The 20,920-nt window shown below is 41.0% G+C and overlaps 1 protein-coding gene across 2 annotated transcripts in view; it reads left to right on the top strand.

Annotated features, from left to right (window-relative positions):
• Positions 1-324: 324 nt before the first annotated feature.
• Positions 325-20,920, top strand: part of LOC141009369 (phosphofurin acidic cluster sorting protein 2) — a 48,632-nt gene continuing 28,036 nt past the window's right edge. Inside the window, exons 1-2 of one of the 2 annotated variants that reach the window (XM_073481964.1) lie at positions 325-634; positions 18,523-18,610. In XM_073481964.1, coding sequence (XP_073338065.1) covers positions 429-634; positions 18,523-18,610 — 294 coding nt within the window. In that variant the 5' untranslated portion in view covers positions 325-428. The remainder of the gene's footprint in view (positions 635-18,522; positions 18,611-20,920) is intronic. The other variant, XM_073481963.1, reaches the window with a different exon arrangement.

Consider the following 20,920-nt stretch of genomic DNA (forward strand, 5'->3'; position numbering starts at 1 on the left):
GCACATGTGATTTGATTATAAAGGCCTGTATATTCTGCTTGTTTCTCTAACAATTCACAGAGTCAACAAACAGAAATGATGGGAGAGTGGGGAATGAACAAGGTCTAACCTAACTTGAACCTACCTGATTATTTCCTGTAACATCTCAGTCTATAATAGCTGCTCCTAAATACTTTTCCTGTCGTATGCTTACCCCATATCTTTACAGGAAAACATGTAGAGCGATTAGTATTAGAGATGTCCCACCCTAGACGCGGGGACGTGCTGCCCCCTATCAGCAGCGACATGCCCCGCCCCGCCTATCAGCATCTCCCAGTCAGTGTAGAGGAGCTGGGAGTCTGGAGGAGCAGGAGCAGGCAGCACAGAGTTCAGCGGCTCCCGCGTTCGTCCGACACTTAGCTAGAGCTGCTCCCCCGGCAGTGGAGGTGATGATGGCGGCGGCTGTAGAGAGAGGAGGCGTCCGGGCCGCTTTCCTGAACCCGAGCAGCGGTGGCGGCGGTGGACCAGCACCGACAAGCCTCCCGACCGGAGCGTTAGCCGGGGCTGTGGTCCTGGGCTCCGGCAGCATGCCTGTGCCCATGAACCTCTTTGCGACCTGGGAGATAGACCGATCATCCCCAAGCTGCGTTCCGAGGTAACGTTAACATTGTTGTGTTAGCGTAAAATACCCCCACACCATAGTGTTTACAAACCACCTTGTCGCTTGATAAATATAAGGCTAGCGTCGGACAAACAACGCCCTGGTTGAGTGTAACGTTAGTCAGGAGAGACGAGCTGCCACACATTTCCAAAACAGTGCTGGGCTGCTGACTGTCGAGCTAACTAGCAAGGTGGCTAATGCTAAAGCTACCTAGCAAATAGCACTGGTGGTCGAGTTGCTCTCATGTTTCGTGCTGAAAGCATTTTAATCAGAATATATTTTTTCACAATAAAAATGCAGCAGGCTAAAATGGCCAACACTTAATTGTCTTAATTAACACCAATACCTTCGTCTTGGTCTCAGAGTGTGTACATTGTCCTGTTAACTGTTAACAATGTTGTTGCGACCCGTTATGATAACTAGCTAGCGTTAACAAAAGTTCAGCTAACTAGTTTATCGGTCAGGAGGGCTGCTGCTGCTCGTATTCCGCTGTGTGGCTACGTTGTCAGAGCTTTGCAGATATTACATGCTCCTTTGTCTATGTAGGCCCGTGCTGGGACTGATTTACGGTATGCATGCCACCTAATAGCAACATAACTATCTATAAATACAGTGACATGGATGCCGTTCGTCTCACAAGTAGCAGACATCATTTTCACCCAGCGCTGTACGTGTGTCATGAGCAAATGGGCAGTTCACCAGCCATGAAATCCACATAATATCCTCGTTTATGTGTTGTGGGCTGTTTTATGTTTATGTTCAGATAAACTCCGTGCACAGCCCTAAGACCAGCACAAACACATCCACTAGTATGAGTGTTGACACAGCAGCTGGCACTAGGGGAGAGTCAACTGTTTTGATTGTCACTTTTTTTGTATGCAAATTTACTCGCAGTCATCTGCATTGTCTTGATGTTATTCTGATGACTCCATTCGATTCCGAGTTTAGCAGCAATATCCAGTAATTCTCTGCATTAGTATTCATCGACACAGTGAGCAGGCATTGCTGCCACCTGACCAGAAACCTCTCGGGAGCTGTGGGCACATTAATCAGCTTTGACCTAGATCTGTTCCACTCATTGGGAAGAGAAGTGGGCTTGCAAGGGGAGGGTTTCCTCCACAGTCGATGTGTGAGTGTGTGTGTGTGTGTGTTAGTGTGTGTTTGCCTGATGCCTCTCTATAGCCTGCACGAGTATGCATGTGTCAGTGGAACTGCAGCATTTGGAAAACATGGATAATTTACAGCGATGGTGATCTTTCAGTTTCTGCTTTGTCCGTGGCAACTCAGTTGTTTTGAAGCCAACCACAGTGAGAATGAAAAGAGTGACAACTGACAGCATTGCTCCCCTATTTGACAGCTTGCTAGTCCTATTTCTTAAAATGTGATTGCATTATTTTTATTTTAAGTCTTGACACGACCATGCTTTCCATGAGCGCAGTCTTTCACAACAAAAGCTATGAGATCCTTGATGTCTGTGATGAGGTGCCTGAGGTTTTAAAGATCCTCAGCGGGCACATATAGATAAAACTGATGTACTGTGAAAGCAACTACAGTATTGTTTTCTGACATATGACTCAAGTGAACATGCCTCTGACACTGTACACATTAAGTTTTAAAACTATGGGCGAGCAGAAAAAGCAGCAGACATGTCAGTGCATTTATAGAGTGTGCCATACATGGCGCATTGATTTCCCACATCTCTGCCTCCACACTATGTGCTGGCTCTCTATAGCGGATGACATACAAGGTGCTGTATAAAAGATGGATAAGGAAGAGCATGACAATGGATTATTGATGAGGCACAGAGTGGAGGTTTACCAGTCATTGTTCAGCATAAGACCGCAGTAGATGCCTGATCTAATATGCAAAGGAGCAGAAGTTATCGGAGATAATGATGTATGACACGATTGTTTATCTAGGTTAAAACGTCTTGTTGTAGTTCTTGTTTAACATGGCAGCTCAGAGATAGTTCTCACAGCATTTTGCAAAGTAATTTCCAGAGCCTGTCTCTGCCTTATGTGTCTTCAGACCATTCTTGACTGGTGTGAAAGGGCTTGCATGGGAGCCCAACCCATGGCTTGTTTTGGGGATTCTGCCTTGGCATTCTTTCAGGGGTTGGGCCATTTTGTGTGCAGCTGTTTGCTCCTCCACTAGCCTTCAGCAAATGTGGGTGTCCAGCTAAGTGGCACGGTTTCACATGAGGGCATAGGGCTGTTAGTAATTGACTGTTTTTTTTTTATTTTGGTTTTCTAAAACATCCCACACAGCTGTGGTTCATTAATAAGACGCTGCATTACAAAAAAAAAAAGATCCTCCTAAGCCCTGAAGCCCCACTGAAAGCCATGCTTAGAGGAAAATATTTTATTCACAATGGAAAGTATGCTGTCAGCTTTTGTAGGCCCTCTTAGCACTCTCAGCATGGGGTTGTGGGTCCTTACAGTTTTGTTGTTGTCGCACCTTTGGCACTGGGCCACTAAAGGAACGAGGACATATACCTTATTTTTCTTTCCCTTTCTATTTCATGTACTAGTACACAGGATCAGCTGTTTGAACAAGGAGCCTTTTACTCCACTCATTTGCGTATTATATCTAAATGCAACCATAAGCTCGCACATCCAATTTTGTTTCTGTGTTTGATACAGTATTTGACTGTTGTTTACCTGCCAGACGAGTGTTGTGGCAGCGTCATCCTTAACAGGCGTGTTGGAACAGTTGGACAAGCATTGTTTTTATTCCAGCACTGCCTGCAAGTCTGCTACCCTCCAGTCTTTCTAATACCACGTGGTATTGGTGTTGCAGCTTATTTCTTGTAAGCTGAGGTTTTTTTGTTCTCGTGTTAACCGTCCTCTGAAATGACAGAAAATGTCTGGAGGGCTTGCAGATAGGTTTTACACCGTCTTTTCCCCTTTAACCCTCAACAAATTGCTGACTACTGCTTGTGGTAATGTTGCTGAGTAAGTGAAGACGGAGATGAGATAAATTGCACAAGGTGAAAATCCTGATTTTAAAAAAAGAACGGTACAGCTCGTATGCGTAATAGAGGAAGTTGGGAAGAGTATATACCAGTAGATTTGATCTATTCTTAACGCCATTTTGATGATCTAGATCGTTTCCAGTGCTTTGGTGTCTATTTTGACCTTTGCAGATTTGTTTCTACTGCACGCTATGATAAAGACATCGTATTGCAATTATTTTGGCAAATTACCGTTACACTATGATTCAAAGGTACTTGGGAATGATAATTTTGGCATTCAAACTATTAAAATCATGATGATGTTACATTTGTTGGGACAAACGAACATGCTTTCTTACATCAACTATTTTTCCGTCAGAGCATCTCTACAGCTGTTTTGTGTCACATTTATCTTCATCAAAGAATTGCAGTTTCTGTGATTTGGGTATTGCACTGCTACATAAGGTAATGTTTAAATTAATCATGCAGCCCCACTGTGAAATGCAAAGGTAGCTTGACTTCTGAGACTTCTCAGCTTCAGTGTTCATTTGTTTGGGTGCAGTAGCCTTGTTTTCACAGGTATTGTTTCCCTCTGACAGACGTGGGAAAGCGTATACACGTGATGACATAGCAAAATAAACTTTAGTCAGCAGGCCAAAAATGGCGAGACTTAATAACTTTGCACTGCAGTAGGAGTTAAGGGGCTCGCTCAGGCCTTTAACCTTAGCAAAGCAGGCATTTGTTGAGGGAATGGTGTGGTATTTGCAGCAATGACGCTGATGCAGAGGTCAAAATGGTGCTATGTTTATCTACTAACAAAGAATGTGTAGCAGCATGAGAGGGTGGCTTCTTACCAAGTTCAAAAAATCTTTTACGACTTGGGGTCAAAAGTTGTGACCTTTACCCTCATCATTGAAACGATGGGAGCAACCAGGCAATTAGGTCATACTTGCCATACAAGCTCCCCAGGCTTCATTGTGTCCCAAGATGTTAGGGGGGTTGTTAAGGAAGACACTTGATACCTGCTTACAGGTTTTCAAAATAAACATTGTCTTATTTTGGTCACTGAACGAAAGGTTTGGAAATATTTTCAGTCCATGAATATATTTACTTCAAATATGTATCCGTCTTTTAAGTTTCACCGTCTGGGTTCAGATAGGTGAAGATATCTTAAAGGTTTCTCACAAGCTACAAAAACAACATCATTCCTCTTCTGCTTTGACGTTTATCTCTGCTGAGCAGAGCATCCTTCTCTCTGGCTGTTTGATTCATGTGACTTCCAAGATAACCTCATTCTCAGGCGAGTCGCAGAGCCCTATCTCGATAGTAATTGAGTGTACTTTGCAGGCTCTGGTCAGATGTTTGTTTTCTTTTGCCCATCTTTCTGTATGGTCAATCAAATTCATATGTGCCGCGTATGTCAGTAAGTAGAGAAGATAAACAAAAAACAAACTCAGGCCTGGACTGGAGCAACATTAATGTTTCTTCCTTTGTTCTAGGTCAGTGGAGATCAAGCCGTCAGCCCGGAGTCTTTACATGTCCCATATGCTTTGATGCACACAGACATTTATTTTATCCTGAAGTTTGAATTGTTGGCGTACAATCTCCAGTATCATCCCTGGCCTTAATCTCTTCGATATGACGGCTAATTCTCCATATGTTCATTTTTAAACCCAAGATGAAACCATAAAATCAGGATACAAATAAAGGAGGCCTGTCTGTCAGATTATATGAGCTTACCTTCCCCTTTCACCTCCCTGATAACCCCTCCATCTCAAGGCTTAGATATTGTTTCTCCTAGCAGGGGAGCTGCATTAATCTGATTTCATAACAGGAAAAGAAGAGCTGGTAATCTGATGCTGCACACAGACACTGTCTGCTTAATCCTCTGCTTCCTTCTGCAATCATAAACAAGGCTCACCAGCAATCTCCAGTGCCCTTCAGGATTGTGACACAGCACTCCACGTCCGTCTGCGTCATGTTTACAATCTTTGTTCGGCCACACCAGCAGACAGCTGAGGCACAGAGAGGGCACTGTCCCTGTGATGTCAAAGTCAAACAGTTACTTATTCTAAAGGACATTGTAACAGTTGTATTACTAGGAATGGGAATTGATAAAACTTTACTGATACCAATGCCATCAGTTCTGCTCATTGGTCTGATTCTTGATTGATTTCTGATTAATTTTAGTCGAGCTGGCTAGAGCCTGTCTGTCATTATCTAAATGGATGAAATGAGGGAATCTCTGTAATCTCTGGTTTTTATGTGAAGATACTATTGAACGTTGAATTGCATATGCGCAAGTATAATCCAGTTAGTGTTTACTAGTTTGAAAACATAGAAGAGTTATCCCCAAAGTTAACTGAGATTGTATTAATGCCCCAGAGCCACAGTACAATTACAGTATTTGATTTCAGGGACAGGCGCTTGGGAAGATACCCACATCATGGATAAAGGAAAAGCCTTATTGTAGATAATTTCACTTAAAGAGATCAGACTCAATGATATGTTGCTGCAGCTAGAAGTAGCAAGTGAAAGTAATGATATTGGCCATGAAATGTAATTGCTTTTTAATGATATTTTGCCTATTACGATTATAAGGAATTAGGATATACATTTTTTGGCTATTTAGTCATTTTTTGTAGGTCCTTTCTTAGATGCATTTGGAAATATTACTCTGCACCATTCTCAACAATGCTGTTCACACACTTTGCTAGCAGTAGACCAATCAGCACCTTCCCTCCTCTCTTTTTCATGCTCACTCCCACTGCCTGCAATGTGTCAAAATTCTCATGGTTTCCTTCCATGTCTTCCTGGAGGAGGAGGAATTTCCTTGGGAAACGTTTCACATTCCTGGCAACTAGAGAGCTGCTGGTGGAGCTGAAGCCAGGCAGCTTTGGTCTGTCCTCAACCCGCTATTGTATTCTGTTGTTGACCAACAACCTGCTCTCTGGGAGGGGAGGGGTGGTAGGATTGGAGCTGTAGATTGCTCACCCCGTTGAAAAGTTTTGCTGAACCGGCCCAGAGTGAACATGTGCTGAATGCTCATGTTGAATTCCTCACAAAGGGAAGAAAGGTTTGTTTCCCCCTGCCTGGACCTCAGTATGTGAGAAAGGCCAGATACTTGTGTGGGTGGATACCGGGTCTCTACTCGTGAAGAGATCCAACTTCCTCATCCAACAAGTGAGGCAAGGAAACCGTCCTCTGACACAGGGAGGATCCTGTCAAAATAAGCACATTGGGGACAATGTCTCTCAACTGGTGTTTCTCTCTTGTTCTTTCTCTACTTATTTCCCACCTCTCCCATTCAGGCATTTCCTGAGCTGTATGTGCCAGCAGCAACACAGAGACCATTATTTCAGAGACAAAACACAGTGGTGAGGATGAATGAGAGCACATGACAGACCATTTGGAAACATGAAACATTGTCATAAAGGCAGCGTGATATCCTGTGCTGCAATCTAGCACTGTCTGCTGGTGTAAACAAAAGCAAGCCATGTGTGGTTATGTTTATCCCACTGAGTCAAATGTTTTTTAGAGCAAAATCTCATAATTATTGCAAGCCCTTTGACCATTTTTTTTATCTTATTGCTCTTAGTGCTTCAAAGCCCAATGGAAATGTTGCCCTTGTCTTGGCTAAATAATATCCTGAAAAAAGAAGCAACACTTTTGCCTTAGCTGTCTGGCTGAAGACATAACAGTCCCTCGAGTGTCAGCTCTCAAATAGCATTGAGCTGGATGCCCTGCCCACTTGTCTAATCACAGATTAAGAAGTCTGAACTGTCTGGAGTCCTCTTTCCCTCCATGTGCCTTTGCTCAATTAGCTCACACTCCGGTATTGCTACTCTTTTCGTCTTCTACACTTCTGGACAGAAATTAGGCCAAGTTTAAGACTTAAACTACATTTCAATAGATTTGTCCATTTGAAAAAACTAATTTGGTCTAGGAGTAGGCTTAAGGGCCTGGTTTTAATCAGAATTAGTTCTTGCAACACCGTGTCTGACCACATAAAAACAAGCGTTTGTAGTTGGTCTGAACAGCCCCCCTTAAAGGCAACGTGAAAAACCGACCGCTGTAGAAGGGGAGAAATACGATTTAGTTTAAATATGAGTCTCTCCTTGAAGACACTCTAAGCAGCTGATCACACCGAGGCACATCGCAGAGAAAAGCATCACCAGCAATACCATTTTTGACGTTTTTCAAGCTGCCGTGACTGTGTCAATTAGTCTCGTCATGATTGGGGCCGTAGTGATGCTCTCTGTTCCACGCACAAAAAATCACAGAAATAGTTGTGTCAAGAATATAAAAGATAGATAGAAGTTCAGAATCTGGCTCATGTCTCTTTTCTGCACAGTTGCTGACCAGTCATGATGTAAAATGGGTGTGAATTTTGGATTATGTGTAAATAAGCTATTGACCGATAAACAGTTCAGACAAAGTGCCTATCTCTTATTGCTTATGCAGAAATCCATTTAATTTTTTTAAAATGGCTTGAGTTATTTTACCTCTTTAAGTACTTTTCAGTCTGACTTGCAACAAGAAAGCTCTACAGCTCAGTGTATTATTTCTCAGTTATCACAGATCTAAAAATCACTACTGCATGGATAAGGAGAAAAGCGAGGTCTGCGTATAAAAACTCTGGAGAAACTGGAGCTCGGATACATTCGGCACATTAGTCATTTGGACATATAGTGCCAGGGGAATGGACTGGGAGGAATAGTCAGAAAGCACTTCTGGGCTGCCATTGAAACCCAAGTAATAGTACCAAGATAGTATAAATACATGCATCAGTTGTTTAATCAGCAGTATCAGTGGATATTGCAGCTGCACAGACGTTTATTGCGATGCCTCCTTTTTTTTTATTAAGTACCCCTTCTTCTGGGAAGTTTGACCATATTTGCTGATGCTGACCATTGTGCCTTTATTGATTTCACAATTCCCAGTTCATAGTGACCCTTCATTTTTCTTTCAGGAAGTGTTGTCTACATTGCAGAAAATAGTTTTGAGTCAGAGTACAGTTTTGGAAGGCCTGTTTGTCATCTGCAGTGTAGTTAGCATCATTAGCACTGACAAAACACAACCTTGCTCTATATTGCTCCCAAAGCAATATTTTCTGATATGTATCCCTCATACAGGATACAGTAAAAACACAATCACTCTGTATTTTCTGCAAAATGGTTGATTGATGAGAGCAGAAAAACAGACATGATCATGGCCGTTGCAAGAGTTAAATGGCAGACTTAATCTTGTCTGCTGCTCATCAGAGGCACCATATGGCAGCATGAAATATGTATAGAAAAACTGGATAGATCCTTGAGATGAAATGTCAGCACACAGAGGCAACACTGAGTTTTATGCCTTCAAACATGGTGAATGGGATACATTATAATCTTTGCAGCTTCTTAGTTTGCTAATGATCAGTACTTTCAAATATTTTCAGCCAGACTTTAGCCAAAATGTGATTCTAATGTGTAAAAGCTCCCACAGGTCATGCATTTCCATCCTTGCCCAATCTGGCCCATTCACCATAGCTAAGATGAAACATCTTCTGAGATTCTGGAAAAGGCTTACATAAGCTCCCCCAGCTATAAATACTGGACTTTGACAAAGTCTGCACATTTTAATTTATTCATGCTGTTTTGCAATTCCAAATATTTCCTATTTAGTAACTCGGGCTGCACAATAGTGGCTAAAAAGCTACAGTTATTCTCGTCTTTATTGAGGAACATTATAATTATGTATGTTATTATGTATTGTTATTCATCCATCTCAGGCAAAAAGTAACTGTTAGCCTGGAAAATGCCTTCACATTAACAGCGTTTCTAGAATTAGTAACCTTATGAATAAAAAGCCATGTGTCCATTTTAAAGACCTTTTCTTTTCTACTGTTACTTTCTTCTTTCAAGGTGATTGAATATTCCTGGTCAGTAAGTTAGACAGAGAGATTGTTTTAAACAAGGCTTTGCTCTTGAGCTTTTGATCCTACTAGTAGAGTCCAGGCAAAGGAACATTCCAGACCATCCACCTAATAGGATTTTAAAGCGCAGTCAAAACTTTGTCAGAGGCTGTGACCCTCACAGGATTCACCTGTGTCTGTCGGACTGGTGACTATACACTCAATTTAAAGTAATTGTATACAGCAGGCATGGACTTGAATACCTACCCTTACTGTATAACAAACAATGATCTCATCATTATGTTTACTAGTAGGGAGATATTGTCTGTCATGTTACCTCTGTTACGACGTGCTGTATCTGATCCGTTCAAGGTGTCTTACACTGGCTTTGATTTAGCCTGTAAACATGTCATGTCTGGTCTGATCTTGTCTTGCATGGCCACTACAAACATGGGCCTGCTGACCTCATCAGTTTGTGTTCAGGGCTGAACAAAAGAGCTGTTAAGCACTGCAAAAACTGCAACAAAGGATGACAGCCATGAACCGAGTCCCTAGCAATGATTGTCAGATCCCTGAGGTATGAATGCAGCTTGAGGTTGTATATTTAATTGAGAATGAACCAAAAAGAAGTCTGATGAAGCTCAGTGGGAGCTTATGCAACCAAGAGACAATGTTGAATTATGAATATAGGGCTCTGTGATTGCTGACTCACAAATCATGTCACCCTGTGGTGTTATAATGTGTGTCTTGTGTTCAAGTCTTCGTTGTTAATTTGGCTTGTTGCCCGTAGAACTAGGGGAAGCTCTTGTTCACAGCGTGTGTTTGACTTGATGAAAAAATATGGGAACAGATTCTTTTTTTTTGCATAACCTTGAACAAGACTTTTTCTTCTGCCCCATATTTCTCAATAGAAAGCATACACAACTTGCTAGCACACCCTTCATTATCAGTGAAAAGGCTTTGAAGGATTCTACCAAACCACCCACATAACAAGAGCATACTGGTCAAACCGCTGATTCACACTTCACAGATATAAATCTTTTTCAAACAGGCGTTTGAGGGAAAGCACTAGCTTAAATCACCAAGCGGAAACAAAATCTGGCACTGAGCTCCAATGCAGCAGCACAGTGTTGTATTACATAAAAAGTGCTGATAATCCCGACAACAGTCAGATTCAACCACAGCTCTGGAGAGCCTCATGACCACAGAGTTCACAAAGACCATATTACAGAGTATTATGACAGATATGGGTGCAGCTATTACATCCTCTTCTCTCGCATTCTCGGAAATAACCGGTTTATCTGCTCCCTCGATCTATTTCTCTTTTCTTGAAATGTTCCTCAGGGTATTTTTTATATCTGAGTGTTGACACCTGTCATGCCTTCACGTTGCACCAAATCGCTCCGTTGCAGCTCATGTCTTTGCACTTGTTGGCCCAACAAAGCTTAAGTCCATGCTATTAGTGACCCAACAAAAACTGTGTTGCGTGACAGTTTTTAAAGGCCATATTAATACCCTTTTTTAACAGTCCAAATAATCTTTTAAAAATAATACCACTTGAAGGGGCAGATGATTTGAACAACAGTAGTGTTGTAAGGTGAATGAGATTGAAGGGGGCCATGGAATGCCACATTTAATGACTAAATGTCAGTCAATCAATAACATCTTTAAAATGACTAAAACCATTTCTTCAAAGTCTGTTATAATAATTTCATCTCCTAAGCTTAGTGCCTTTGGCCCTTTAGAGGTTAATGATAAGGTTGTGACAGTTACTGATTAGTCTTCAGGTCTCCATTTTCAACTTAACAATTGATCTTTATAATATGTGATGTTCCAAAGATTGACTTTTATGTCTACATATCATTGTATGGGCTCTGTTTAGCTCAAGCACATGATCGCATGACTTGTGGACAGGATTAAGCTGCAGTCTAAATATAAAATATTTTGTTTTGTGTTTTGATTAATGAGTGCACACCATCTGTTGTTTTGTATTATGAAAATTAATGTCCTATCTGAAATGTTCATTGTTACAGATTAAAGGATATATTTTAATTTCAGTCTCAATACTAACCTCTGACTCACAGCAATGTGTTGACATCAAAAAGTCAAAATGGACCAACGACTTACAAACCTCTCTGGCACATTATAAGCGACCATATGAAGGTTGCTTTCTTCTCCAAAGTGTCTCTTTGATTTCAGTCTCATTTTTTGCTGCCTTTAACCTTGAAGTTGAGTTGCTATCATAGTTATTTTGTCTTAAACATCGACAGTCACCGAAATCCAAATGAATAGCTTCCTCTTGTTCTCTTTATGTCTTTGTGCCTGGTCACAGCCTCTTTCTCCTCTTTCAGTGTGACCTTGAGAAGATTTCATTCAGGGAATTAAAGCCCAACCAGCATATGGCCATCTGGCACACATAACCTGATATTTGGGGGCTAAAATAGCGTTTGCATGCAATCCTCAGTACAGGCTAAGCTCCCCATCCGTCTGTGTGAACTTGTATAAACCGATCAATCAGTTTTCTGGATTTTATCTTGATCACTCGCTATATAGATTGGATTCAAAAATGAATTTAGCTTCCTGCAAAGCGTTAGTCTCCTTACTGCTTCTCTGTTTCCTCCTCAGCTGTAGTGCATTGCAATCTCCATTGCTTTCCAGTCTTTGTTTAAAAACTGTCAATTTGAAACCAAAAATATAAAAAGGATTAATTTATTAAAGAACATTTATGTGGGTGTGGAATTGAGAATGTAGCTTTGTTTTTTACATTTTGTCTTCGTTTGCAATTTGATTGAACTGCTATAAATAAAATACATAAAATAAAGAAAAGAAACTGAAGTGTATTACTGCCTATTGCGTATTAATCTCACCATTTCCATAGGCTAGCCCTCACAGTCAATAGATTTGTCCCTGTTTTTCTTGTAGGAGAATAAAATATTCAGAAGAAGTAGCTTTTAGAATGGCGTTCCCTTTATTTGGACTAAATTATACAACTAGACATGAACAAATAATAGTGTTATGAAAGAACAAAGTGCTATGGCTTTCCTCAGCCTGTGCTTTGACAGGAGAGAAAGGGTTTTTCTGTCAGTCCCCCACCTACCAGCCAGCACCATACACAGCTTCCTTAAGAATTTCATGCAGAGCGTTATGTTCAAGCATGCTTTATTAAAAGAATATGACCGCATTCACATCTTGAGCAGAGAATCGGAGAAATAGCACATTGAAAGCACTAAAAGCATGACTTGAAGTCTTTTTTTTTCCGAGCTCGGAAGCCCCCCCGGGCACATACCAAACATAGACAGTCTCTTTTTCATTCAGCCCTCTGTTACATCACTCATCCTCCATCCTCCACTTCCCCCTGCTTTGTGCCTCTGACAATTGCTGTGCAGTGATCCGAGGGCATGGAACTGGCAAAACATCAACCAGAACGCTGACCAGGGGAAAAGAACTACAAAAAGTGTGTTTTTGTTTAGGCAGCATATATCGTTCAATTCAGAGGATTTGGTGGCCTCTCTCTCAGTGCCATGCATGTTTGTTGTCCATGAGGACCCATGTCCACATTTGCACGATAAACGTTTAAATGGCCCTATAAATGCAGATATATTTTTTGGAATAGGAAGATGTTTACTGACACCGGTTTTTTGAGGGAGTTTGTGATATCCATCTTATGGTTGAAGCATATATTTAAACAAAGTAAGCTACTTTTTGTAGTGTTGTGACACTTCAAAAACAAAGAACCAACTCTTAATGTTCTCCCCTTCAACTTAAATGATAATTCCTCAGATGCTTCCAGTCACATCTGATGCCGAAGCCAAGTGTCTGGGGAGTTGATTTCAGATTTGGGGCTTACATTTTTTGAATACCTTTTGATGTCAGTGTAATATAAACTATGTCTGCTGTCACATAAGCATTCTCCAGGCAAGACATATCATTTTACCAAAGAGCCAAACTCAAAGCAGCGAGTGGTTGAAGTTCTCTTTGAGACCTGACTTCAGAGAAACCTGTGTGAGGCCCCATATGTGTGTTAAAGAAAGCCAGCCTGACTCAGGGGAGGCTGAGGTCAGAAAGGGGCTAACAAAAAGGATTATTCGCCAAGCAGAATGTGTGTGTCCCTGGGCTTTGCTCTCTGACTTCCACCCTGCTGTCCACCTTTAATCCACCTCCCGCATTTGATTTGGTTTCCTCTGATGTTTCAGCAGAGCTTCAATACAGGTGGGCCGAGTTTCTCAGTCTACGCCGGAAGGGAGAGAGAAGCTTTGTTGAGACAGATCAACATACATGACTGACTCCTGATTCAGTTGAATTTGGCGCAGATGCACATTTGTGTCATACATTCCCTCTCTTTGTCGCTGTTGACTCAGTCGATCAAAAAGACTTTATACTGAAGTGATGAAGTGTGAAAAAAAGCTTTAAAAACTTGTTACTTGTCCCTCTGAAGTCCTCTTGTAATTGCGGTAGAGAAAATGGATGAGGCTGAGATAAGATAATGCACCATGCTATATAGCCCACAATCACAGGCCTCTTATCTAAAACCAAATATTTGACCACGGCTGTTTGAGTGAACTGCCTGATAGTTGTTTTGTTTGTCCAGGACAGATAAACGTGAAAGGATTCAAGTGTAGCTGCACAAGGATCATCTTTCATTGTACAGTACTTTCAACAGTAGCTAATGTCCAATAATAAATATTTGTTTATGGTTTAAACTTTTCTATGATGTGACACTATAAGGTACAGCTTTGTATACCATTGCACACCTGGCCTCTGTGAATTAAAATTCCTGGTGATTTGATTTAGTCATTAGGCTGTAGGTTATAAAAAGATAGAGATTATGTTGTCATGGCTTTTGCTATGTGGAATACAGCAGCCTTGGTAGAGGAGCTGTTCCTGTTCCCGTCTGTTCAACTAAGAGCTTTCAATGCACATTCATAGTCTTTTTCCCTATAAATAAGGCTGCTTGTGTCCATACTTTTGATTTCGTAAGTACTTTGTCAATGGGAGCAGTCTGTATAATCTAAAGAGGGAAACAGCCTTGTAATCTAATGGCCTCGCTTCTCTTTAGAGGCCTGAAAAGGTCAACAGTTAGTGACGGTACAGTGAGTGACTTGAACGCACTAATGGGCTTAGATGGAGCAGCACTACTCATGCTGCTGTGAGTGATGCCATATAGGCTAAACCTATTAGCTGTAAAGTGCTCAGGCACCTACTGGTCAATGCTCATCAGAGCATTCAATAACTGTTCATTTTGACATGTTATCAGCTGTTTTATATGTTCATGTCACTAATGGAAGATGTCATCTAGAAAAAGATTTGCACGTTTACGGTAGGGGTAGGATATGATTCCAATTTCTGCATTGCCTCAAGGTCAGTTTGGCCCCAACCTGTGACACAATTTCAATCTAATATTATTATTCCTGTCACCATGTTGAAGGTTAGACATGAGCTGGGTGAAGGACAGTTTAAAAAACACAGCTTGCTTTAAAATCAACAGTCACTATTAGAGCTGAAATGATTGTTAGAATATTCAATTAAGATAGTCAATCGATTGAAAATGTATCTGGCTGTAGTTGTGATTATGGATTGATTAATCATGGCTAGTGCCTGACTGATCAAAGATATATTGGTATCAGTGTATATGTTTTCCGATACGTGCCAATTTGAAAACTTAATTTTTAAATTTTTTCGAAACGTGGCGGGCCAATTTGAATCTTCAGGCCAATATTCTGGCAGCCCTGTCCCAGTCAGTACATTTATTTGCACATTATTGTCCTGTATTTGTGAATAAAAACATATCAGAAAGGCTTAACAGACACAGTCAATTAAACTCAGACAGTGTTTAATCATGTTACAGGGAGATGATGTTTATCCTGCACTCGTTTATTGGGTATTTCTACTGTAGCTAAAATGAATGCAGTCTGATGCAACAGCGCTGCAATATATCCCACCCTCGAGAAGGTGAAAACAAGTTCAGTTTTTATTGAAACAGTTTAAAGTCATTTTGTCGTGGTTTCTCTCCCCTCATTGTTGACCTGACTAAGATCAAAACCATCCACTCCATAACCAGGATTGTGGTGTGAGATTATTGTGAGGATCAATAAGCTCTGTCCACAGCAATGATGAACCAATCAGAAGAGCTTGGCATTCAGTGTGTTTATTTTACAGCAGAGGCAGTGAAACTGAAAGAGGGATTTCCCCCATGGGCTCTTATCAACTGGGAAACAGACAGAAAATGTATCACTTATCATTGCTTTCCACCCTCAGTTAACAGAAATATTGAACTGGAGACTGCTGTATAGATTCTCCACCCACCCAGCCTTCTCTATGGATTGATAACACTGTTGTGTTTCGTTCCCGTTTGGCACGGAGAGGCGAGCTCTGATCCCACCCCGGGCTCTCTCTGGGAATGTGGGAAACGACATGCCAAAAATGAAGGATTAATGCATCTTTTGAGGGGCTTCTGCAAGCCCATATTTTGATCTTGAGTGTGTGCCAGTGTCTGTTGGGTGGAGGGGAGACCATACCACAAATAACACATTGCTGTAATCATAAACACACAGCGTATTCCTTTCTGACAATCCTTTCTAAAACTAGTTAAATTATCTTTGGCCCATTGAATGCCTCTGCCAGCTGTTTAAGCACAGTGATAGGTGTTGTAGTGGGCCACCTGGTCTGTTGCTGTAGTCACTGATTGTGTGGCAAAGTGTACTGGCACTGGACAGAAGCACAGGGACAGACTGGAACCAGGCCAGAACAGATGGCCACGAGTTTCACTTGCAACACAACACAGTGGCAGGCAGGAGTGGAGATAACACCTCTGTCTAATAATAAAAAATCCCTGGTTCCCTAGGTGACCCCTTCAGCGCCTGCAGCCTTTTTAATTACATGTGAATCCCAGTCTACTGAGAGAGAGAGCGTGAGAGAGAGAGAGAGCTGTGACGGGATAGAGATGTTGTTAAACCATCAGCCCTGCTTTCTGTCGCCCTCCCTCCTGACACAAAGCTGTGGCTTTCTGGTGACTCATCCTCACCATAAGGTTAGCTGGATCCATGGGCTACCTACCAGGTTCAACATTTAATTACTCTGTCCCTGAGATAGATTTGCATGTGTTATTCTAACACACATGAGATAACTTAGGTAGTTGTGCAGTCAAGTGGATTGCTAATGTACGCTTAAATGACGCCAGTAAAATTAGAGAATAGAATAGTAGAATTACGTGTTTACTTATCTGGGCCAAAGGCAGATCTGACACAGGAACGCTAAGTTCCTGGCCCATTCCTGTTGTTAAATATTTTATATTGTATTCATTGAAGATATATTCTGTTTGTTGTTGAATAGCTTTCTCTTGGGATATAATGACCTACGCTTATGTTGTTAATTTAATGACCTCAAATGGGCAGATTGCCCCGCGCCTATTTATCAATGTTCTTTATGAAATTATTAGATATCTGTATAAAAAGTGATGAAATTTGAATTTAAAATGTATCGAGACACATAAAAATCAACGACGCGCTCACATTAGAATTGGTTGTATTTGGTTGGACACGACTGAATGATGAGTGGTAAGTTTCTGCCCTGGCCGGCTTGCGTTGTTGTGAGCTGCTCATGCCTTCAAAATTTCCTCTTTTTTTCCCTCCATTTCATTAAAACAAGGTCAGAATTCCCAGCATGCAAAGCTTAAAGGATTTGAATATCTAAAAGGATTGTTTAGATATTGCGTAGCATACTGAATTTCTGAAAGGTGTGGTCAGAAAGCTATTCTACACTTTTAGATCTTAATACTTAACACTATTCAGTTCAAATTGTTTGGATTTTTAAAAAGTTGCCTTTCAACCTTTTACGTTTTTTTTCTGACTTGACTAATTTCAGAATGGAAAGAACTTAAATACACTCCACGGTAAAGAAACAGTAATGTGCCATACTACATGTACACCCCACAATATTCATTTCTAAACAAGCCAGCACAACTTTGTCGTCCCGAACACTAAAATTCCCCTTGTGCTTGAACGTGATGCGTCTTTGTGAATCATACTTGCCTTGCAGGGAGTGCCTGAATGAAGTCAGCGACTGTTGTCAAGAGTCTCTCAAGGAAAGTGGGTGACTGGATAGCTATTTGTTTGCTTTGTCTTTATTCCTCCCCTTTGACTCTGGCTCAAACTGATCACAATTTAATGCAGCGGGACTGGTGGGAAAAGTGGGTCAGGAGGAAGTTTTAGCAAAGTTGGCTTGAGAGTTGTTGACTTTGAGTTTGAGTGTTGAATTGAGCTTGTGTCTGGCCTTCTCGTATTGCTCAGTTTTTTCTTTCTGCCTCTGTGTTCTGCAAGGCCTGAACTAAAAGGTGTCCATACAGGGACCCTCTGACATAGATGGATGTTTTTTTTTCTTCAGTCTATGATACTGTACTTGTTGTCTTCTTTGTACCTCGCAAACTCCCTAGTAAAAATCCCAGTATGCCAGTCAAAAATGTATTCAACTCCTTTTCGATGTGTGTATATGTTTCTAACTTGTTTTATTTAACAATGAACAGATGGCAGTGAGTCACATAGGCCTCTGTGCTCGAAATTTCAATGTGTAGCAGTGTGCTGAAACAGGGCTGACTGAAGGCATTTTACTGCACTGTGGCTTGTCAAAGCATCTGTGCCGTGTCACCTCCATGAAGAATTCACCCATAAAGCTGACAATAGGAATACTGATTTAGTAGCACTATGGTGCAGCATCCACTCTCAACAAGTCGGACATTTTTCCTTGATGACGAGGGACACCAAGCTGAGTACCACAGGGTTTGATTCAGTCTTGACTGTTCACTCACCGTCTCGGCAGTAATTGATGATGCTTGGATGTTGCCTTTTAATAAGTATCATGCCTATAGTCCAAAGAAATAACAAAGACACAGTTGAAATAAAATGTGTCAGCAGTGAGTGCTGCTTTGTCTGCCATCCTTGTTATCCCCCAGACACTGCAGCATGTCATGAAGGTGTGCTCACACTGTGTTAGTCATGCCACTAATCTGTTTCCTTTTCTCTCCACATCTCTTCTCCACAGGCTCTGCAGCCTCACACTGAAAAAGCTGGTCGTCCTCAAAGAACTGGATAAAGAGCTGAATTCCCTGTCCATAGCTGTCAAAATACAGGTGGGTGTGTTAATCTCTCATGCGATAGGAGTGATAGGCTCAATTGCAAAACATTTGATATTTGCGTGTCACAGTCTGGAGCCTGTGTGACACTGTTTCTCAATTCTTTGTGCGGGGCCGCGCTCCATTGAACACAATCACAAAGCCTAGACGATGGTAAGACATGGTACTAATCCTGCTGATTGATAAAAACCTCCTGAGCTGCACAGGACGCTCTGGTGAGTCACATCCACTCAGGTGCTTTAAATGGCAGACTAGCATTACCACTCTAAGCAGGAGCATTAGCACCGTAAGGCGGATTGTACATCTTACATTGATTGCTAATGCGTTTCTGCGAGTACGGCTGTGCTGTCCTGACATGTGTTGCTTAATGTCAGGGTTGTTATTCAAAATGTATCTTGCACATTTTCGTATGGTGGTGGCATTGTGTGCTTTAAATGCAAAATCCAAAAGCACATCTTCTTTGGTGCAAACACATGAAAATATAAAGTAAGCATTTATTTTGTTATCACATTTTGAAATATCTTAACACTAATGTTTTCTTTTTCTTATTGTTATTGCAATATATAGCTATTGCAAAGTTTTATAATTAATAGTAAGGAGGGTAACAGTGTGTTTCAGTGTGTGAACAAACCAGTAAATTTTTCTGGGACTGTACTTTTGCTGCTCACTTAACAAGCCAGGGGAAGGAACACTGGAGGTAAATTGAAGTTTGTTGTGTTTCCTCTTTGACATCAGTGGGGCAACACAATCCCTTTGAGCATTCACACCATCCTTTACATGGAATTCAAAGTATTCCTTGGACACAGAGTGAGCTTTTTGGAAAGGTGGGATAGGGTATCTCCGTCTCAATATATTGTCTTGTTTGACTGACATATTGTTGGCAGAGAAACGGAGAGTTTGTTTTATCTTGTGAATGTCCCACCCCATCCAGTTTCCTCATATCTGTGTGGGGTTTATTGTATATTTACTTGTATGCGAGACAGAAAAGGAAGAGCAAACCTTTTTTTTCTCATTAAAGGGGTAATATATAAGGATTGGCTACCTGTCAAATTCATACTCGAAACAAGAGTAATGGCTTATTGCTGCTAACTAGCTGCCGTTAGCTCCAGTAGTTTACTCAGTTATCTGTTCAGACTGGGAGCTCGGGGACCAGGGAAGTATTAGTATTTACACTGCTAGTAGGATTTTTGGACCAGGACGGGCCGGGGCTAGCTGGTTAGCATCTTTAGTACATATCTCTGCAACACTATACATAGACATAATAATTTCAAACTGCTATTTCTTCACATTCTGTTGATAATTTTAGTTAGATTTTTTTCAACAAAAAATCTTACATATTGCCCCTTTTAATTTGCAAAACAGCAGCAGTGAACTGATTTATGGTTTCCTCATGATATTTCAACATTGGAATAGAAGTCTGTATTATCATCTCACATTTCAATTTGTCTTTGGATACAAAGCAAAACACATGGTGTAATAAAAAAATTAAATATAAATAAAAAGGATCTGACCAAGTCTGTTCATACAAACAGCCATACATACTCTTGAGAACTTTCTCCGCCATGGGTTAAAATACATTAAATAAAAACAACAAATAAGTGGGCTTATATCATTATATCACATCATATTACTCTCACTGTGTTTAAGTAACATTATAATAATGGATACCCATGACTGTGCCTTTAGTCTGCAAACAGCCCTCACAGGTTTGAAACAAACACTCAGCAGTAATCCTGGTAGCAGGGGTAAAGATGATGGTCCACTGCTTTTGAGCGATAACTAAGACCTGTGAGAACACCTTAAGTGTACACAGACCCACATACGAACACACTGCCCTGAGGTGGCCATGTGGAAATAATTCTCAGAGGAAAAAGTCATTCGAACTTTCTCGACTGCAGTCGCCCAGAAATTCCACACAAAGAGAATTTGAGAATTAAATTCAACTAAAAGCAAGAAGAAAGGAGGGAGCCAACTTTGTTTATATCTTGGACCTGACAGTTTCAGTGCCACATGAATAGAATTCTGCGCAGAGTTTGTATATTACCCTGAAATCACAGGGAATCTCATATGTAGCCATATGTAGATTCTTTAATAATATGCATCCTGCGGCTCCTTTTCTGCTGCACGAATCCTTACATACCTCTTGGTGTCGGACACTGTGTGCCCAGAATGTTTGATTCATTAATGCAAACAAGAGGAAATGTTTATACCAACAGTGGATATGAGAATTTCCAACAGTAGATAGGCAAGAAAAAAAATAGCATTTTTGCCAACTGCCTACATATTTTTAAAAAAAACTGCAGTGTC

Source organism: Pagrus major, chromosome 15, assembly GCF_040436345.1.
Source record: "Pagrus major chromosome 15, Pma_NU_1.0".
Taxonomy (NCBI): Eukaryota; Metazoa; Chordata; class Actinopteri; order Spariformes; family Sparidae; genus Pagrus; species Pagrus major.